Raw genomic sequence first — 20,975 nt, forward strand, 5'->3', positions numbered from 1 at the left:
CGCGCGCCGTCTCCATAGCGACAGGACCGTAAAGCGCGGTGGCGCGGGTGTCGCAGCTCTTCCGTCCGTGCGGCGCGGCCCAGCGGCCCCGGGAGCTGCGGCCATGGAGATTCCGCTGCCGCCCGAGGGTGAGGGGCGATCGGGGGGGGGGCTCGGGGGAACGGGGGCAACCGCGGGAACGGGAAGGGAGCGGGGAGAGAGCGGGGGCTGACGGCGCTGCCTCCCCACAGACCAGGAGCTGCGGAATGTCATCGACAAGCTGGCGCAGTTTGTGGCGCGGAACGGGCCCGAGTTCGAGAAGATGACGATGGAGAAGCAGAAGGAGAACCCCAAATTCTCCTTCCTCTTCGGAGGCGACTTCTATGGCTACTACAAGTACAAGCTGGCCCTGGAGCAGCAGCAGCGTGAGTGGGGCCTGCGGCTCGGGCGGGGCCGGCTCGGGGCTCCCTCCCTCCCCGGCCGCGGAGTTTCGGGGTCGGCCGACGGAGACACTTTTGTCCCTCCTGGCCTCACCCTGCCCCGCCGGGACCGGTTTGCAGCCTCTTCCTGCGCTCTGGGTTCCCGGTAGTTGGATGAGCGCTGCCCACGGCTCCTCACGGCCCCGGTTGTGGGTTTGGAGGTGGGCAGGGGGAGCCGCAGGGACGGGCAGCGTGGTGAGACGGAGCTCAGCACCCGGAGAGCCGGGACTCGGCTTTTGCTGGAGTTGTCCCTGTGGAAGTGCACGGGGAGTTGCTGACTCTCCTCTTTGGTACTGCCCACGCGCGATTTTGCGTTAACTGTAGAATCATAGAGTACGGTGAGTTGGAAGGGACCCATCAGGATCATCGAGTCCAACTCCTGGTCCTGCGCAGGACGCCCCAGGAATCCCACCGTGCGTCCGAGAGCGTTGTCGGAGCAGCTCTGGAGACCCCCCCTGACCCTTCAGAGTGAGGGTCTGTTTGGAACCGGTGCCATTTTCACCCGTGGGCTGGCGGTAGCAGGTTTCTCTGGGAGGTTTACTTTCAAAGTTTACTCTGTCTGATAGTGTTGTGCAAGCAGAGCCAAGATATCGAGGCTTCCGCACAGATCCAGCCTCTGCCACAGCCTTCGCTCCCGCCAGCTGCGCCCATCCCGGCCCCTCAGGGCACCCCTTCTGTGGAGGAGCTCATCCAGCAGAGTCAGTGGAACCTGCAACAGCAGGAGCAGCATCTCCTCGCTATGAGACAGGTTGGTTTAAGATGAATGCTCGCCCGGTGTATCCTGGGCTGTCAGTGGCTGTAGGAATTGGGAGTGAAAGGGGAGAGGACGGTTTGCTGCTGAGTGGTGATGGAGGTGAGAAGAGGTGAGAAATTGCTTTCCTTATTTTTGTTGCGTGGCAAATGCCATCGTTCCCCTGGAATGGACGTATCCGATGCGCAGGTTGTGCTGGCACGACTGATCTGTGATTAAACCTTGTATTTACTCTTTGAAAAACCTTGTTAGTTTTAGAGTGGAATAAATTGTGACCCCTTTAAGCCCGGTTTAATGCTGCAGGTTGCTGGGAACTGCGAGATGTTCCAGTTTGTAGCATTCCGACTTAGATGTGATTGGGGGTGGAGGGGAACCGTGTGCTGTGGACTCGCTGACTTTTGCAGGAGATGTTTAGCTGTTAAAGCCGCTGAAAACCAAACTGAAGCGTTCCTTGTGCCTTGGTTACGTTCCTTATATTGACGAGCTTCTCACAATTATTTTTTATTGAGTGATAAATTTTAGAAGTAGAAGTAAACTGGACTTCTCCTGAAAAATGTGAAGAGTCCTTTCTTTTCAAAACCAAATAATTGAAACATTGTCGTGAGGTCACAGGGCTTATAAAATATTTTGGTCTTTGAGATAGCTACTTATATCCAAGAGGATAAGGATAGAGCAGCTTTGTTCTTTAAAAGAATGTTGGCTATAATGTAATTCTTCTTTTTTTTGCTTCTGTCTTTTTCGGGTTTTTTTATCAGGAACAAGTCACATCAGCAGTAGCCCTTGCAATAGAGCAGCAAATGCAAAAGGTTTTGGAGGAAACCCAATTAGACATGAACGAATTTGACAACTTGTTGCAGCCAATAATTGACACTTGTACGAAAGATGCCATTTCGGTAAGCGGTCTGAACCCGCGCGGGGGTTCGGTGGAGCTGTGGGTTCGTTTGCGTGTTGAGGTTCTCTGCACGTTAACAGCAGCTTAGAGCCGTGTCGTGAGGCAGGTGAGGTGAGAGCTGTTACCTGGAAGCTCCCCTTCCTGCGGCTATTTCAGAGCTATAGGAAGCTCGCATCGTGTGAACGCATTAGACTGACTTAAAATATTTAACGTTTGCTTTTCCAAGGCTGGTAAGAACTGGATGTTTAGTAATGCCAAGTCTCCGGCACACTGTGAGTTGATGGCTGGGCACCTGCGGAACCGGATCACGGCGGAAGGAGCTCACTTTGAGCTGCGGCTGCACCTCATCTACTTAATCAATGATGTTTTGCATCACTGGTAAGAATTCAGTTACGGGTTTCAGTTTGCTAGTTTGATTACTTTGATGAAGTCTCTCTCCTAGATACAGTGTTAGTTTGACTAGTCGCTTCTTATTTTTAATGTATTAATTCTTTTTAGCGGCTGTCCTAAGATGTCCACAGCTTTGATCTAGTGCTTTAGTAATCAAATCTAGGTAAAACCTTTTTACCTAATTTGCGTATTTTTCCTCCAGGCGAGGCTTTACAATAAAATTGTTAAGGAGAGAACTCTCTTTTTCGCAATTCCACTATTTTTGGTATAGCTGAAGTTGAGATGAATTGAATATTCCAATGCACTTGGCATTATAGTGAAAAAGGTAACTCTTCCCATTCCTTTCTCGAAGCCAGCGGAAGCAAGCACGAGATCTTCTGGCTGCTTTACAGAAGGTGGTTGTTCCTATTTATTGTACCAGTTTTCTAGCAGTGGAGGAGGATAAGCAACAGAAAATTGCCAGAGTGAGTATCTGGTCTTGGTTGAACGGTGACTTTTGCTTTGTTAGGTTGGTGCTATGTAAGTTCACAAATAGGCAGGTGGAAGAAGATCACTGAGACTTTTCTGGTCCAATCATCTTTGTAGAGTCTATTACGGGATGTGCTCTAGTTCTCATTTAAAATAGAACTTTAAAGTGCCTAGGCTTTATTTAAGAGTTATCACAATGACAAATGCATCTGAATCTTTAGCGGTTCAAAAATAAATGCCAAAATCCTAGGCCTTAGGAAAAGCTGAAGACGCAAAAATGCTGTGCCTCAGTTCTTCTTTGATTGTTCATAATTTCTAAAATCCTTTCACTCTTATTCATGCAGCTTCTTCAGCTATGGGAGAAAAATGGGTACTTTGATGAGTCCATTATTCAGCAGTTACAAAGCCCGGCTCTTGGACTTGGCCAGTACCAGGTTAGCCACAAAAGTATCAGTTTTCTTATTTGTGTAAATATTTTGAAAATTATTTTCCTTTTCAAAGGCTAATACTAATTTCTGGCCCCCCTCCCCTCCCTTGACGTTTACAAGGGATTACAAAAAATAATGAAAAATACAACCTTGTTATTCCAAACATTCAATGCTCCAGCTGCTGTTATGGTCCTGGATGCGGGATACAGACTGATAGGGTCCTGTACATTTTTGGCAGTGTCTCGTATAGCAGGGAGTGTTTGGTCAACAGGAAACAAGCAACCGTGGCTTTAAATTGGATACATTGACTATAAAAATTGTTGCGGCCATGGGGGCCTTTCCTTTTTATTGTTAACAATGAACGCTGTTGATTTGAGCTGTATTGGGAAGACAGTGCTAAGTGCTAAGGAAGGTTGGTTGCAGCCTGCAGAGAATATTTTAGAAATCTCTGCAAAGCTTCGTAGCGAGATTGGGCGGTTCTGCCGGTGTTATCCCGCAGCCTCGTGCGTGTTTTGGGAGAGAGGGTGAAGAGCAATGTAGGGAATTCTGAACAAGAAGATAGACTAGGTATTATAGGTACAGCGTTCACCTGTTCTCCTTCATTTATTAGGCAAATTTGATCACTGAATATGCAACAGTTGTACAGCCTGTGCAAGTGGCTTTTCAGCAGCAGATCCAGAACCTGAAAACTCAACATGAAGAGTTTGTGAACAGTTTAACGCAGCAGCAGCAGCAACAACAGATCCAAATACCCTCGCTAGAGAACGAGGTGAAATCAACACCCCCACCTCAAGCCCCGACAGCAGCCCCAGCCTCAGCTCCACCGTCTGCTCCGGTCACACAAGCAGGTACGGAGCTGACCTGGGACCTGTGCAAAAATCAGAGGGCGACAGTGTTAGGACTTCTTTTTTTTCTTTTTTTTCTTTTTTTTTCTTTTTTTTCTTTTTTTTTTCTTTTTTTTCTTTTTTTCTTTTTTTTCTTTTTTTTCTTTTTTTTCTTTTTTTTCTTTTTTTTCTTTTTTTTTTTTTCTCCCCCCTTTTTTTAACAATGAGGCGCAATGCGCTGCTGGTTTGGTTCAGGCAAAAGCTCGAATCTGTTCAGAGCCTTGCAGCAGGTTCAGGCTGATGCTTGAGTATAAAAGTACCAAAGAGATGGGCGTTAAATGGATTAGAAATCCTCTCTCCCGGGAATAGATTTCTGCAGAAGAAATTCATCTGGAGCCCGGTGTGCCAATGTTTTATTAATTGCACGTGACTTTGATGCTGACAATAGTCTCTAAATTGTTCCAGATGATGGTAAATCTCAGCTGCCTCTGGCTGGTTCTACAGAGTATGACACAACCGGGTCTGGAGTGCAGGACCCTGCCTCAGGTGGACCACGTGGGCCTGGATCTCATGATCAGATTCCCCCAAATAAACCACCCTGGTTTGACCAACCTCACCCCGTTGCGCCATGGGGTCAACAACAGGTATGAAGCGGTTCCGAAAGCGGATGTGGCGGTTCAGAATGACCGTCGTGGTTGTGGAGGTTGAGAATGACCATCTCGGTAGTGGAAGTGCAGTGAAAAGCTGTGGAAGTTGAAGTTAGAAATCCAGATTTCAATGCCAACCTTAGTCATTCTGACCACAGTTAAAGGCAAAGTATTTATTCATATCTCAGTTTGTTAACCATCACGCTATTCCTATGAACAAGAGCTGTTTGGTTCAGGAACAGTTTGGTCTTTTCCCATCTTTTTTTGGAAGTTGCAGTTGTTCAGACTCTGTATTTGAAATGTTCTTTCGCTTGTGCGTGTTGCCCATGGGCTGTATTTCCTTAAGAAGGTGTGCTATTGTGTTCTTTATTTTTGTAACCTAATTACCAGGCTTCTGTGCTTCCCCGCCAGGGACCACCTCATTGTCCTCCCTGGAATAACAACCACGAAGGAATGTGGAACGAACAGAGAGATCAAGGCTGGAACAATCAGCGAGAGACACCTTGGAACAACCAGCCTGATCCTTCTTGGAACAACCAGTTTGAAGCGCCGTGGAACAACCAGCATGAACAGCCTCCATGGGGTGGGGGTCAGAGGGAACCTCCATTTCGAATGCAGCGGCCACCTCACTTCAGAGGCCCATTTCCGCCACATCAGCAACATCCCCAATTCAACCAGCCCCCGCATCCACATAATTTCAACCGCTTTCCACCTCGCTTCATGCAGGATGATTTTCCACCTCGCCATCCCTTTGAAAGGCCTCCTTATCCTCATCGTTTTGATTACCCCCAGGGGGATTTTCCTCAAGGTAAAGTGTGTACCAGGCCAGGTTTTCTTACGTTGCGATGCTGATTGCCATTACAAAATTATTTAGTGGTTTGGGGTGCCGGTTTATGCTCGGTGGACTGGTGTGATTTTCCTGAGAAATGTTTCATTTGGGAGTCTGGGAAGCTACTGCTAAGAACTCAGTAAGAAACACATGCAGAGTTGGATGCTTCCTTGCTTTTTGAGTCTTCCCTAGTGGGTAAGAAATTGTAGTCCAAATTCAAGTTGGCATCTCTACAGGCACCTCTTTTGTGACTACTTCACTTTAGAAGTAGTAAGCTCAAAGGTGAGAAGCAGCATTTTCTCATAAATTTACGTCTCCTGCGCATCAGCCTGTAGGTGAGGGCTGTGACCTGTGTAGATGGAGGAAGTAAGAGGAAGGCTGGAAGGATTTGTTCCTGTGCATACACTCGTTCATTCTTCCTTTTTATTTTGACTGCCAAACTCTCTAATTTTTTGCCTTTAATGTTGTGTGGCCTGGTAGTGTGTGGTGAAATGATCCCTGCCTCCAGTTCTTCCTTCTCATTGGGTCTGTTCTCTTGTCAGAACATGGGGATGTTTGGGAGCATAACCAGGTGCCCCTTGCCTGGCCTGCGGCTCTGTCGGGAAGTCTGCTATAGTTCTGCCCCGGGGTAGTTTCCATTGCACGTGCAGGAGTTATTGTTACTCTGGAATGATCCTTATCAGCGTAAAGGCCAAAGATCACCGTGATTCTGTATGACAGGTCATTTGAAAGATACATTGCGTTTCTGTGTAGGAGTTGCTACGTTAATCGTAAAAGTTTCTCGATTTTCCAAATCCAGAAATGTTTGGAAACCAATGGATTTGAGTTTATATACTTAGGATTGAGTTTAACCTCTGTAGTAGAGATCGTCCCTTTTTTTTTTTTTCCCTTGGGCTTCATCGTTTGGTTGGGGTTTTTTTAAGAATTGTGGTAGCGAGCAGGGAGAAAGGGAGAACTCCCTCTTGTCCCGGGGAGTTTAGGTTTAAGCTCAGAACGAGATGCTCAGTTTTGGATTGTAGCAGTGATTTAAAACGTCTTTGTTTGTTGTTGGAGGAAGGGATCTACTAAACCAGGTGGTTAAAATTAGGGAAGCGGTGAAGCAATGGCAATACAGACTCAGCTCGAGTTCTGACGACAGTGAGTCAAACAGCACCAGCTCGAGATTGGGCAGCGGCTGTAATGGCTTTTCCTGGAAAAGGCGATGATCCTGTTGCAAATGATGTTGATTTTCAGTCTTGCAGTTTTCTGCATAGAGTGCACTGAGTTCAGCAGGGTCTCCTGGCGTTTGTGGCGTTTGTCCATCAGTGGTTGGATGAGCGGCACTTGCTTCCCTATTTTAACGGAATATTATCTCTGCCTCTTCTCCAAATTAATTTTTCACCAAAAGTATTTTCTTGTCACCTGCCGACGTGAGTTAATTGCTGCCATATGCATTTCTTTACATCTGTTGATTTGGCACAGAAACAGAACTAATTACGGATCCAAGCTAAGTTGCGGTTGTGTCCTTAGCTTCAGAAATAAATCCCACCGGTAGCTGCCCTGCTGCATTTGAAACATTTTGTTCTCGAGTGTGTCTTTCTTGAGGTCCTTTTGACTGCAGTAGGTCCCAAAGGAAGCAGTGGCTTGGGGCTGAAGTATCCTGTTGCCTTGAGAGTGGTTGCTGTGGCCAAGGAGGTGTATGCACTGCACGGTATTTGTGAGCGTGGACCTGTAGCCAGCCTCTGGTCCTTCGGCTCCGGTGCTCTGCTGGATCTGCTGAGATGGGGTTTTAGGATAAATGCAGTAACTGGAAGTACCTCTCTGATTGCCTTCCTTTCTTGATAGCTAAATAAAACATTTTAACCCTCCCACTCTGCAGAAATTGGACCTCCTCATCATCATCCTGGTCACAGATTGCCTCATCCTGGAATCAGCGAGCATCCTCCCTGGGGAGGGCCACAGCACCCTGATTTTGGGCCTCCACCACATGGATTTAACGGGCAGCCCCCTCACATGCGGCGCCAAGGGCCCCCTCACATGAACCACGATGATCCCAGTCTGGTGCCAAATGTTCCCTACTTTGATCTTCCCGCTGGACTGATGGCTCCGCTTGTCAAAGTAAGTGCTTGCCATGGGACTGAGTGGTGGGGTTAAAAGATCCAAAATCTGTTGTTGTTATTAGGGGCAGTTCAACGTGGATGTGTATAATGTCAAATCCTTCCATCCCACAACCAGTTGCGTAGGGTTTAAGAGCAGGAGTAGTTGCGGGGACTAGGTAGTGAAAATGGTGATGATTTTCAAGTGTTGTGTGCCAGAAGAAAGCTGGTTGAGCTCACAGCATGAAAGACTAATTTACACTTTAAAATCTGACCCCTGTTTGTAGGAAATGGAAATCCCCAGAGGATATATTTCTAAATTTGGCCAAACTGGAACACCAGTGATTTTCAGATGGCCAGAGAGACCTTGTAGGTCTGATGGGGCCACTGTACTTGTTTTTTGTAATCGGAATTCTCGTGAAGATGTTTTACAATGTCAATGTTATATACGCAGAGAAGGACAGAGAACAGGAAACATACCTGCATCGGCATCTTCAGGGATATTTACATTTATGTACTCCATATTTGAGATGAACAAATAAGCCTCTTCCATCTGTTTCTGTTATTCTCATGCACCAGTTTGTGCCAGGCTTCCATCCAGCCACATTAGCACAAAGGTGGATGAGATTGGCATTTTATCTACCTGGTGGCCCACTTAATACTACGACCTGGGCAGTGCAGGCTTTTCTCAGAGAGCTCGATAGTGATAGCACAAGGAAGCATCGGATCATCTGCAGAATCCTTATTTTCAGGTCCTCTTTTATCCAGTATTGAAATTTGAGGTCCCTACACAGCAAAATCTGTATTTATCTCTTCAGATAGCAACCCTGTGACACGTGACACGAATGTAATTTGTTTTGTTTCTGGCAGCTTGAAGATCACGAGTATAAACCTTTAGATCCTAAAGATATACGTCTTCCACCCCCAATGCCCCCCAGCGAGAGACTCCTGGCAGCGGTTGAGGCATTTTATAGTCCACCATCTCATGACAGGCCTAGAAACAGGTAAGAGTAGGTGTAGCCAATAAAATGGTAAGGAAAATGCTGTATAAGAAGGTGTTTCAAACCACAAAGTGCCTCCCTCTTTTTCGCCCATGTCTCGGTTCTCCTAATGCTTTTATGTTGCGACTGTGCTTGCCATTTGAGCCTGTGCTGAGATTTGCAAGACAATTTTGCCCAGACCCTTCGTTCTGTACAAAATCTGATGAAAATCCTTAAGGTTGACGTGGAATTTACGCCTGCGGGTTCTGTGTGGTTGATTTGTTGCAGCGAAGGATGGGAGCAGAATGGACTGTACGAATTCTTCAGAGCTAAAATGAGAGCAAGGCGGAGGAAAGGTCAAGAGAAGAGAAATAGGTGAGAGATCCTGTGAGCTGCCTTCTGCTGTGTGCTGTTCCTGTGGAAGGTGCTTGGGCTAAATGCAGAGGGAAAGTCTGTTCAGCAACACGCTGTTGGAATAAGTGAGTTCCAGTGTGCTGGAATTTCTGTCTAATCTGCAGAAAATGGAACCGGCACAAGTTGCCCAGAGAAGCTTTGGCTGCCCCATCCCTGCAAGTGTCCGAGGCCAGGTTAGATGGGGCTTGAAGCCACCCAGAGGTCTAGAGGAAGGAGTCTCTGCCCATTGGCAGGGGTTGGAACTGGATGAGCTTTAAGGTCCCTTCCAACTCGAACCGCTTTGCGATTCTGTGAAACGGTTTTTGTCACGCTTGAGCTTTCGCTTTCACCACAGAAGCGGTGCTTTTGTGTGTAATTTGAATTTGATCAGGAGTAGATTTGTGTTTCTGGTGCTTCTCTGCGGAACCTCACTGGAGTTTCTCTGCTCATCCGTGCAGTGGGCCGTCTCGGTCTCGCAGTCGGTCTAAAAGCCGAGGTCGTTCATCTTCCCGGTCTAATTCACGATCTTCGAAGTCATCTGGCTCCTACTCGAGATCACGCTCTCGCTCTTGCTCTCGATCGCGATCCTATTCTCGCTCACAGTCCAGGTAGGGCGCGGGGGGGCCAAACCTTGGGAGCTGGGGAGTGGGAAAAACCCAACCCTCGAGGCTGATCAGGGAACTGTGGGCGTTGCTCTGGTAACTCGTGCGCTCTCCCTTTCAGAAGCCGGAGCAGGTCCCGCTCCTCTCACAGCCGGTCACGATCACGGTCCCGGTCGAGGTCCAAGTCGTACTCCCCAGGAAGGCGGCGCCGTTCCCGCTCTCGCAGCCCCACTCCTCCGTAAGCTTTGGTTTGGTCTCGTCTCCTTTTACCTGGGCTGTTTGAATGGAGCGCCTGCAGGGGCACTGCCTCGTTACTAGGGGATAGATAATAAGCATTTCAACAAAGAGCAGAAAAGATGATGGAAAGCAGATTTAGAAACAATTTATCTGCTATATGTGCGTATAGAGAGAATATTGCTCTATTGTGGTGGCTTTTTAGTTTAATGAAACAGCGTGCAACTGTGAAGCCTGTGTACGCCTTCCTTAGGAGCAGAAGTAATTCTCTGAGTGCTCCATAGGGAAGAGCAGAGCGTTTGTGTAGGGGCTGGGGTGGGTTGGACGGTCGGGACGGACGGAGACGAGAGATCTCTGAAGTCAGATCTTGGAACATGTGGTTTATTGCAAAGGGCGTGGGTGCAGGGGCACTGCTTGGAACTGCCAGCTGCAGCTCGGAGCAGGCCCAAGAGAGCGAGAATGTAAAAGTAAGAGCAAGTAGGTAAGAGCGGAGTCAGAGTGAGCGAAGAGGAAGTAAGTAAAGGAGGCGCAAAGTCCTCATTACAATACAATAAATCATCTTCTGTACTGAATATTCTAATTCTCACTAGCCAGTCTAGTACAAGGTACAACTCCTATAGCATTTACATACAGCCTATAAGAGTTATTACATTACCATAGAGTGTTACATTTTAACTCCTAAAAACTACTCTTTGGACCCCTTCTGCTGAGCTAGTAGGGTCTGCTCTGACCCTTGGACCTGTCTGCAAGCAGAGGGTATTGTTCAATCAAGAGGGGATTACCTTCAGTCGGCTATACCATTGTTTTCCAGTTGTTCAGTAACTAAGACTTGGTATCTCAAAGGTGGCCTTCATTTCGATGTTGCTTACAGTTTTCATATTCCCAAAATCTTTTGTCAGGCAATCATATTTATAAGGCTTTCCTGTTTCATCTTCCCCAACACGTTTGATTTCCCTTGTGCTGAGAAGCGGGTGATGTGTTTCTGGCACCACCTGAACAACTGCATAATCCAATGGCTGTAATAGAGAACAGCTTAGTAGAGTGGATGGAGTTGTCTTGGATGTTAATGCTTAACAGAATAGGACTGTGCTTTTGTGTCAGAACAGTATCACTGGTTCCTAATTTTTTGTTCTTATTTTGTTAGTTCTTCTGCCGGTTTGGGCTCCAGTTCTGGGCCTCCTATACCAGAATCGAGACTTGGGGAAGAAAATAAAGGCCATCAGATGCTAGTGAAAATGGGTAAGACGCTGTTCTAGAAACCTACACAAGCAAGGAAGCAAAATTAGACACCGACGTCTTAGATATAATTAATTAATGCACGTCCATAAGGAATTATTCCTTGGCATTCCAAGGTCAGCATAAGGATATTCAGAGATATAAGTATATGGAGCAGTGATAGTTGCTTTTCTGGGAAAGATGCAGAAGACGGGGATGTGAGTTTGGCATCAGATAGAACTGACCTACCCGAGGCATTTCATCTCCCTGCAGTGCAGGTCAGCAGGGCTGACCAGGCAGATTGGGCTTGCGCTGCCTTTCTTCCTATCCTCCTAACAGTTTTTGGGGATAGTGCTGCTGTCAGCTCCTGGAATGTCTGCATATTAATGCTTGTGAAATAAATGGGACAATTCATGTGTTCTTTCAGGCTGTCTGTTCCCATCCTGCTTTCTCAAACTGATGCTGTCTTTGGTTGTTTCCAAAATGTCCGTGTTTGTCTTCACAGTTGTAGTAATAAGCAAACAATGAAAGGATTGCAATGTTGTGTCCTTGCTGCAGGATGGAGTGGATCCGGTGGATTGGGAGCCAAGGAACAAGGAATTCAGGATCCAATTAAAGGAGGTGATATCCGAGACAAATGGGATCAGTACAAAGGAGTGGGAGTTGCATTGGATGACCCTTATGAAAACTACCGAAGAAATAAAAGTTACTCATTTATCGCACGCATGAAGGCCAGGGATGAATGTAAGTGAATGTTTCTCGGCAATTTAGAAACCTGTATGGACTTGAAAGTGATTTTTGTAAACCCAAATCAAAATATCGGTAACTCTTAATTCCTTCTGATGTAACCGATACAGTAAAACAACAGGTAAGTGGAGATGTACTCTGATTAACTCAGCAGGTTTTCCTTTTTAGGCATTGTGTTGCATTCTGATTTCTGAAACATTAATTAATTAGCATGTTCTGTGTCAGCCGCTTCCCGGCCGCAATACCGAGCACCCGATCTTGGAATGTTGCCCCACAAAACCTCGGAGCAGCCGCAGTTAGTGGATGGGGAGCAGTGCCACAGAAGGGGCGGCTGCCACAGCAGGGAGGTCCTTGCAGTTGGAATTATGTTAGACCACGCTTGCTGTTTACCCCTGCCCTGTTCAGAGCTTCCTGCAGTTAGTACCACGTTCTGCCAAAGCCAGAACTGGTAATAAGTTCCCTGTATTGTAGGAAGGGTTCAGAAAAAGTGGAGGTGCTTATAAGAAGGTGAAGACGATAAACCCAAATGATGGATTTCTGCAGAGAGTCTGTGATACACTGAACATCGGCTCTTGCCAACAGCTAAGAGGAAAAAAACTGGCATGCTCAATGAAATGTCACTTCTGCTTCTAGATCTGTACAATCAAATGGGTTCAAATAAAGCCCGTAAGGAAAAATTCCTGATTAACAGAACCCTCATTCCACGAAACATTTCAGACAGCTTAGGTAACTGCGGAATGTGTAAGAACTCTTTTCCCTATTGTTTCAGTGAAGCGTGAAACACAAGACCCTCCACCACCCGAATAAGACTCTCTGAAGAAAGATGTCTTGCATCTTCTACAAAATTAAACTTGTAGAAATCCGGATTAAAGTCTGGAGGAAGTGACAAATGAATTACTTTTAAAACTATGGTGAAAAATGGAAAGCTATGACATGTACTTCCAACACTTGTCAATTAGTGCTTAAAAAAGGCCAGTTGTTACTATGACATGTCTAGCAAGTTTAAAAATTTCCATTTATCTTGCAAAACTTTTTTAACTAGTTCCCAATTTTATAGTAGAATTAAACCCCGGTCAAGCTGTTCCTGGTGGAGGATTGTGCCTCATTCATTCCTGTGGAATACAGACATTATCTGATGTGGTTGTATGTTCTCTAGTTCCATAATGTATGTTTATTTCTCTCAAAAGGTTAATTCTATTTGAAGTGGAGGGGTGCTGCCTTGGGATCAAGTCAGACTGATGCTGAGCAGTGTATCCTAATGTCTAAATGGGGAATGAAGCATCTAGTTCCAGTGCAGGTGACCTCTGAGCACTGTGCGAGCTTTTAGAACCTTCCACCCATCTCCAGGCCCCAGCCAGCAGCTGCTGCAGCCGCCACTCGGGGCAGGACACGAGGGTCAGTTCTCTGGTAGCTTTCCCAGCGCTCTGAGGGATGGGCGATGCTTTGTAATGGAACGCAGTCTTTGAGCTTTTTATATTTTTGTATATACCCTTTAATAAAAGCTAATTAGTTCAATAGAAGAGAATCCATTTTCTCTGCTCTACACGTTTCTATCAACGAGATGTTATTGGAAACTTGCTGTAATCTAAATGAAAAAAGAAACAAACCTTTTGTATCTGTTTCCAGAGACCACCAGCTAGAGCTGTTAGGCCCTTACACTGCACTTCCAGCCCCCAGGTCTGCGTGGCTCCCTTTTCCAGTCGTTCGTTTGTATAGCAAAAACCCTCTTAAAACCATCCAGTTAATATGGTGGAACATCAGTTTGTTCTAGATCTACTGTAGTTGTGGAACTGTACCTGTCTGTGAATCAGCATACAACACCTGTATGTTGCCAACTTGTGAATGTTATTGTTTTGCCTTCCAATAAACACTTTTTTTAAAAATAAAAAGGCAGCTCAGATTTCAGAGCAAGTGGATTCCTGTACCTTGCCTTATAAGCCTTCCTTGTTTTGAGTTTATCTTAATAAATACACCCAAGCGCGTGTTTGGGTTTGTTGTAATCTGACGAGGCTGATTATATAAAAATGCCGTTTGGCTAACGGCACAGAAGTCAGGAGGTGGTAATTTTCTGCTGTGGTCGTATTTCTTGGGGGCTGCAGTACAGCCTTCCCCTTCTGCCACGATCACAGACGCGCTCGCAGATCTCCCAGGGCAGAGCTCGCTGTGTGCGCTGCCATCGCGGGCCCGGGAGAGACAAGCCTTAGCTCGGTTTCTTTTCTGCTGACAGAGTCTGGCTGAAGGTTTCTGCCTATCCCTGTATTGTGTACATGAGTAAAAAATTCAGGTATAGAAAAGCAAATGATATGTAGTAATTAGCAATTTGTACTAACTACTTTATACTAACATAGCAGTTTGTACAAATCCTTCCAATACCTAGTTTATAACCTTTTATCTGTGCAACTTGGAAGGTTTCTTGTTTCAGCCTTAGAGCTGTAAATATAAACATCACTTGAAGTTCAGTAACTGTCCAAGCTGTTACTTGTCCTGGGCTCTCCGAATTTCTTCAAGTGCTTGCTCAATTGTTAGAGGTGGGGATTTGTGATTCTTGATGTACTGCAAAAAAAAAAAAAAAAATTAATATGCTAATGTCTTTATTATGTAGATGATTATTTATTAAATAGTAGAAAGTAACTAATCTTCATCTCAAGCCACCTGCACTTTTCTGTGCTAGCAACAGAAAGTGATCCTTCTGTTGCAGCATCTGAATGATCCTTGTTCATTTTAGGACAGCTAAATGCTACAGCAGAAACATAAATCTTTAAAAACTATGGCCTCCAGCAAGACATTAGTCTTTTTTTTTAACTGTGTAAACTTATTAATTAATCATATGCAAAGGAACTGGGTTTGCTGCAAATACCACAAGTGTTTGGAAAGGAAGATACACTCAGTCTCTGGTTTGTCATAAATACCTCTTTAGCCTCTTCCAGGGTATGGTAGTGGAACTTTTCGTGCTCTAATGACTCCACGAGGGATGTGTGAAGGTGGTGAACGTTCTCAACAAACTGCTGGGTGAGCATCACGTGCTGCTTGCACATGGTATGTAAAACGAGAGCCGAGGGCCTGTACGTGGTCAGGGCTGCGAGAAAGGGACAGGGTGTACTGCGGTCAGGGCTGCACGAACCAAGCCGGGCTTGGGTGCAGAAAACAGAGTAAAAACGAAGAATAAACGTGTTCTCGGTACCTTCTACTGCGTCCATGCTGACCACGTGGCTGGCAATTGGCACTGGATCGATGTAGCTGGTTCCAGCAGGTGGGGCGAGCACTGCAGAGGGGTTTGCTGTGCACAGGATAACATCGGAATTACTGGGTGGGGAGAGTGGAAAGGTTTAGTGCTGTTTACTTGGTGGTTCTTCAGCAGTTTCTTGGGACAGCAGCTGCCCTAAAACCACTGTAGAGCTCAACAGGAGAATTCTGTCAGCCAAAAAAAACCAGTTGACATAGTTATATAACCTCCACAGTTTCTTTACTCTTGGGCTCACACCACCGTTGCAGAAGGCACCTTTTCTAACCCTAGGCAGACTCAAACACTTTTGTACTCAATGCTTCTGTTTTCAAGCACACTCGAGTTTCTACTTTCTCCTTGAGTGTGGCAAGGAATGGTGGCTCTTGGCACTTTTAAGTAAAGAGGCGTAGGCAGGGAGCTACCCCTCAGGATGTGAAAGCTCCTCTCTGATCCTGCCATGGGGCCATAATGCTTTCCCAAGAGAGGAATACAATGCAAAACAACTCTATGATGAGCAGTCACTTTAGTAACGCTACAGTGCTATTATTTACGATAGTGAAGATATCAGAATATTGAATTTCATTATTGAGTACTACTCGTGCTATTGTGAGCTCTGTCACTAACGCTCGCTCATCCAGCCACTGGTCCTGTGGGGGGTATTTTTAAGCAAAAACCACTTCTTACTATGATATTCAATCCCAATCTTTTCTGTAGAGAGCAGATTAAAAGTGTTGGGCTTTAGAAAATCTCTTATTTAGCACCAATGAGGGGAAGCTGGCACTGAAGTGAAGAACTCCATCAAAGGCTGACTGGCCTGGCATATAAAAAAGTGTAAAACTCGCCTGACTAGGGCAGCAACTGCTGCACTCACCCTTTGCCCAGCAGTAGGTGAACGGAGGCTCTGCCGTCTGAGCCGCGGTTTCTGTGCCGGGCACTCGGCGGCCCCGGCTGTGCCGCTCCTGGGTGACCACCGGGGGCGATGCTGAAGCTGGGTGTGCTCCGGAACGCGCGCAGCTCTCAGCGTGTCCCTCTACGGAGTCCGGGGCTGTTGGAGACAGAGACCTTTCAAAGTCTTCAGAATATTCTGAGTTAAGAGTTCTCTCGTTCTTACTAAGATAATCCTGTTTGTGTGGAGGGAGATCTGAGGAAACTCCACTTAAGTGTTCAGAGATTTCATCTTCGGTGACGCTTTTTTCAACATCCTCTTCAGAAGAATCGCTCACATCAGTTACTGCACTGGTCATTTTAAGAGCAGCTTGGTCCTCTTCCCCCACCAATGTGTCTTTTTTCACATACTTGTTTGATTCTTGAGTAAACTGAATGTCTTTTCCCTGTAAAAGTATTTATTTTAGGACCTCCACACTCCACCAAACAAAGGCAGAGTGGGAATAGGCGCTAGTGGGGAATTTCTACTTACTTTCTGCTGTAGTTCTGCTGCCTTACTGGTAGTATCAGGTGCCAAATCATCAAGGCTCAGGACATTCAGTCTGAAGGCTACAAACAAATGACACATGGACATGAGAATTTGCATGAAAATTACAGTACGCTTTCCTGTAAGTGAGAAAAGCGGAAAAAAAAAAAAAATCGGTACTACCTTCCTAGTTTAGTACCCAAAAAGTAATAGCCATCAGTCACTCAGATTCTTTAACATCACAGAAACTCCTAAAATTCCCTCCTTTGGTCTGCTGACTGAAGTTCAAGAGGTTTTTGCTGCCCCTCATTTACAGCTGTTCTCACTCTGACCCACTGGTACATTGTGCCATTGATACATGAAAACTATTTTAAATGTTCTAATTGTTTTGGCATCATAACATCGCCCAGGGCAGCATCATTAATCTGAACCCGTTAAGTAAAAAACCTAAGAAAAATACAAACCTATTACACTAGGAAAAAGAAACAGACCAAGATAATTACTTTGATAAGGCCTCGGTTTATGTAAAATTTTACCAGTGAATCCTTTTGAAGTGACTATGTTTGATACGAGAATTTATCAGGAGATTATCAGTACAATTCATACTGAGTCTACTGAGACAATATTTTAGAAAACTTACATTTTGAGCTACTGCTGGTCGTATCTTCTGCATCAGCTCCTTTTGAAAACAATTCATCTAATGACTTTATTTCACTTCTGTCACTTTCAAGGGATTCTTGGCTTTGCTTGGTGTAGCCTGCTTTAGGCAGAGCTATCTTTACAGTGTCGTCTTTCACGGAAGACGACGGGAATTGAGATCTCATGGTATGTCCTGGCAGGTTTCTGCTGGTGGGTGAAGGTGCTGGTGAATTAACTTTACCAAATGCACTTTTCTCCGAGTCTTTGTTGTGAAAAGAAGATGCTTTAGGTAACTCTGCTGGTGAAACTTCCTTACGAGGTGAAGGAGGCCTTCCTGATGGAACCGGAGTCTTGCTCTTTTTGAAGAACATGAAAAAGAGATTTATGTGTTACTTCATTGTTATGTGCAGATTGCTGAAGGGAGAACAAATCGTTGTGGGTAAAATAGAGTCATTTTAAGATGTTAAGATGTGAAACTGAATCCTATCATGAGCAAGACACAAATGCACATTTAAAATTTAGGTGTTGGTGTTACCTAAATAAAAAGCGACCAACCAATTAAAACAATTATATAAAAGCATTAATAAAAATACATAATCCAGCAAAGTTCATATTTACCTTTCTACCCCACTGAGCATCGCTTACCAGAACCTTCTGATTCCCATTTCTACTGGAAAACCCCAAAGAGCTCTCCATCAATTCTCTCATTTCCTCTTCATCGCTATCCAAATCAAGCTGTTGTTTAACCGTAACATTCTTTTTAGGCCTTTGGATGCTTTCTTCTTCCTCAGAACAGGCATCCCTGCGGGTCCCATTCCCACTGGTAATACCACGATTCTTCCGGTACTTCGTGCCCCTGGCACCACGTCCATGCCCAGAGGAAGACGAGCTGCACTCCTCAGCCAAAGGCTTCAGGCCCGAGTCAGTGTTCTGCAATTCCAGGTGCTTTTTTTGACTCATGATCTTGCTTTCTAGTTGTGCCACTTTACTCAGAACTGAGTTTAACCGCGTGTGGGAGGCGCTGCCCAGAGTGCTCTGGGCCACGTGGCTGTTCCCTGCCCACACGGTGCTTCCTGGCACCTGGCACCGCTGGGCCCCGCGGGCGTTTCCATCGCACGCCTTCACGAACCTGCCACGGTGGGACCGAGTTCTCCCAGCGTTCTCCAGCTCTGTGTCCACCACGGTGAGTCCACCACGGGTGCTGGTCCTGTGGGGTACATGGCCGTGGCCCTGCCAAGAATCAGAGTCAATGACGTTGGAAAAGACCTCTGACATCATTGAGTCCAACCTGTGACTGATCCCCACCTTGTCAACCAGACCAAAGCACTGACTGCCACATCCAGTCTTTCCTTAAACATGTCCAGGGATGCTGACTCCACGGGCAGCCCCTTCCAATGTCTGACCACCCCTTCTGTGAAGAAATTCTTTCTGATGTCCAACCTAAACCTCCCCTGGCACAGCTTGAGACTGCCCTCTCGCCCTGTCGCTGGTTCCCTGGAAGCAGAGCTGGGCACTACATGGCTGCACCCTTCTGTCAGGGAGCTGGAGGAAGGGAAGCTCGTACACATCCCTCCCCAGGCAGGACGCAAACGCCGGCCCGGGCCGCGGCTGCCTAGACACGGACTGAGATAGGGCGCCGATGCCTCACCTGCCCTCGGCCCGCGGGTGCCCGAGAGATCGCGGCCATCCGGGACAGGTCGAGACGGAGATGAACGGGGCAGGACGGACGGGACCGGGACGGGATGGGGCGGGACAGGGTGGGAGAGCACGGCGTCGGGCCCGCCCGGCCCGAGGCGGCGAAGGCTTCTCTGGGGCCGGGCCAGAGCAGGCGGTGCGCGACCGTATCCTGGAATCCGCGATTCCCCAATATCCCGCCCATTCATTGGCTCCGCGCAGAGCGCTTCGGCGCCGCCAGCCAATCCCAAGCAGGCTTACAGCCGCCGGCACCGGGCGCCCCGACTACAAACCCCAGCATGCACCGGGGTCAATAAATGCGGATTTGTACAAACCCACCGATTTGGAAATTATCGGCCCGAGTTGGGAATTAATCCAGTTGTTCAGCAGGATTTGTGTTAAGACCCCTCACTGAAACAACATGTTGTAGGCTATTACCTGCCTTTTGTACTTGTGCGTCATTTCAAGTGACTTGGTGAAACTTGTGCTTTGTGTGTCACAGTGAAATTCAGCATTAGGTATCTAACATCATTATATAGTTGTAATACAATTATATAGTTATTGAGCTTATGCCATGGATCATTTTTATTTTGCCTACTTTTTTGTTTTTCTTGGTTAGTTTTCTAGTACTTTCTAGCGTTATCATTCTGCTGCAAGGCAGTTCCTAAGACTTAGGTTTAAGGTTCTTAAAAACTTTCCCTTGCTTTCTTTAAAACCTCGGCTGACAGATATACACAGCTATATACTCTGATTATGTATATTTTATTATAATGCCAGATCAGACATACAAAATAAAAATTGATGACAAAATGCATCTGGCAACACACAAGATTATTTAGATTGTTTACAACTGAGAAAAATTTATGACCAAAGAGGCCCACGGACTGGGATGATTAAATCCGAATTTATGACCCAAATGACACCAAACTGAGGTAATTTGCTCTCCTTATTCTGTGTTAGTGGACTATTTCACTTCTATTTAGTATAGTTGAACTGTACACTGGTTTTGCTTTCTTAATTTTCCTGTGTCTTTTAAAGAATTGGGATGAACCTGAATCCGTGGTGGACGCTAGTGCTGAGGACCTGAATTTTGGATGAAGAATAATAATACTGCAGAATGGTATTGTACTGTGGCCAAGACTCCCCTATACAGTTTATAAATAATCTCATAATCCCAGCTAGGGGAACACCTTGAGCCACTTTCTCTGCCTGACTGTATTCAGAACATGTAGTTCATCCTAGGGGGAACGGAAACCAAATCAGATGGGTAATCTGAGGACTCTTAAGAAAACAGACTTCCTGGGGTTTTTTTCTGTATTCCTTCCAAAGTGAAAGCTGGCACAATTTTTAAAAATTTCTTGATAACAGATGCTGAGGTTTATGCAAAAGACTTTGGAGATGGAACATGGGGAGAAATGAAGTGAACATGAAATTCCCATGTCTGTTTTCGTTCTTTATTTCCACATTTTAAAAATTCCTTTTTTAATCTGATTGAGAAGCTATTGGTGCATAAAAAAGAAATTGGAATCCCATGGTCCTGAAAACGAAATCAATTTAAAGCAGGATGAAGAAGAGCAGGAGAGAGAAAGGACTACAGAGGAAAAATACTTTGAGCAACAGTTGAAGAAAAAAATTAGGGAGCAAAGAAGACCCTGGAAAGGACGGAGCAGTGGGGAATGATATTGAGATGGAAGAGCTTTAATTGTCATTTGAAAGAAAATAAGTTCACATTTTTTTCCACTTACATCACTTAAGGATTGTGGTATTTTGTTAACAGCTTGTGGAAATCTGCTCCAATGGAGTTGTATTAAAACAGGTGCTTTTTTTGGTTTTTTTTAATGCAACATTAGATTTCGTGACTAGTTGCAGTTATTTTTATGAAAAATACTGTGTCATAGTTAAATTCTCTATAGAAAAAGTTCGAGATTATTTATTAACTGTATCTTAACACTGATATAATGTATTGAAACCACCTGTAATAAAGTACGAGGTTTTGGAACCGTTCTACACTTTAATGTTTTAATATTAAATGTAAAATTAATGCTCATTTTTATTGAGGAAATACTGCACAAGCTTTTTATGTTCCAATAAAGGG

The 20,975-nt window shown here is 45.6% G+C and overlaps 2 protein-coding genes across 6 annotated transcripts; one reads left to right on the top strand and one right to left on the bottom strand.

Annotated features, from left to right (window-relative positions):
• Nucleotides 1-32: 32 nt before the first annotated feature.
• CHERP (calcium homeostasis endoplasmic reticulum protein) lies at nucleotides 33-13,838 on the top strand. 3 transcript variants are annotated; one of them, XM_068996911.1, is made up of 18 exons: nucleotides 33-128; nucleotides 231-404; nucleotides 1,025-1,206; nucleotides 1,965-2,102; nucleotides 2,328-2,479; nucleotides 2,844-2,955; nucleotides 3,304-3,393; nucleotides 3,998-4,235; nucleotides 4,677-4,855; nucleotides 5,270-5,666; nucleotides 7,546-7,784; nucleotides 8,633-8,766; nucleotides 9,031-9,117; nucleotides 9,594-9,743; nucleotides 9,859-9,975; nucleotides 11,116-11,210; nucleotides 11,745-11,930; nucleotides 12,405-13,838. In XM_068996911.1, coding segments are annotated over exons 1-18 (2,697 nt in total). In that variant the 5' UTR covers nucleotides 33-103; the 3' UTR covers nucleotides 12,407-13,838. The 3 variants fall into 3 exon arrangements, with proteins under 3 accessions (XP_068853012.1, XP_068853010.1, XP_068853011.1); XM_068996909.1 differs by having other exon boundaries at nucleotides 12,703-13,838; XM_068996910.1 differs by having other exon boundaries at nucleotides 13,121-13,838.
• Nucleotides 13,402-19,085, bottom strand: C28H19orf44 (chromosome 28 C19orf44 homolog). 3 transcript variants are annotated; one of them, XM_068996912.1, is made up of 8 exons: nucleotides 18,855-19,085; nucleotides 17,852-18,436; nucleotides 17,208-17,562; nucleotides 16,574-16,650; nucleotides 16,028-16,487; nucleotides 15,115-15,210; nucleotides 14,843-15,009; nucleotides 13,402-14,486 (listed from the first exon to the last, which is right to left on the bottom strand). In XM_068996912.1, the coding sequence occupies exons 1-8, from the start codon at nucleotides 19,083-19,085 to the stop codon at nucleotides 14,409-14,411; spliced, it is 2,049 nt and encodes a 682-aa protein (XP_068853013.1). In that variant the 3' UTR covers nucleotides 13,402-14,408. The 3 variants fall into 3 exon arrangements, with proteins under 3 accessions (XP_068853013.1, XP_068853014.1, XP_068853015.1); XM_068996913.1 differs by having other exon boundaries at nucleotides 17,825-18,436; nucleotides 18,855-18,968; XM_068996914.1 differs by lacking the exon at nucleotides 13,402-14,486 and having other exon boundaries at nucleotides 14,921-15,009; nucleotides 15,115-15,236; nucleotides 17,825-18,436; nucleotides 18,855-18,968.
• Nucleotides 19,086-20,975: the final 1,890 nt, after the last annotated feature.

This window comes from Aphelocoma coerulescens, chromosome 28 (genome assembly GCF_041296385.1).
Source record: "Aphelocoma coerulescens isolate FSJ_1873_10779 chromosome 28, UR_Acoe_1.0, whole genome shotgun sequence".
NCBI classification, from domain to species: domain Eukaryota; kingdom Metazoa; phylum Chordata; class Aves; order Passeriformes; family Corvidae; genus Aphelocoma; species Aphelocoma coerulescens.

Bases quoted from the DNA above. Each gene is read 5' to 3' on its own strand.
- C28H19orf44 (XM_068996912.1), bottom strand. From the start codon at position 19,085: ATGGGCGGGATATTGGGGAATCGCGGATTCCAGGATACGGTCGCGCAC. The intron at 17,563-17,851 runs GTAAGCGATGCT...TTCTTCAAAAAG, and splicing joins ATGGGAATCAGAAGGTTCTG to AGCAAGACTCCGGTTCCATC. The intron at 16,651-17,207 runs GTAAGTTTTCTA...ATTTGTTTGTAG, and splicing joins GACCAGCAGTAGCTCAAAAT to CCTTCAGACTGAATGTCCTG.
- CHERP (XM_068996909.1), top strand. From the start codon at position 104: ATGGAGATTCCGCTGCCGCCCGAGG. The intron at 405-1,024 runs GTGAGTGGGGCC...TCTGTCTGATAG, and splicing joins GGCCCTGGAGCAGCAGCAGC to TGTTGTGCAAGCAGAGCCAA. The intron at 9,744-9,858 runs GTAGGGCGCGGG...TCTCCCTTTCAG, and splicing joins TATTCTCGCTCACAGTCCAG to AAGCCGGAGCAGGTCCCGCT.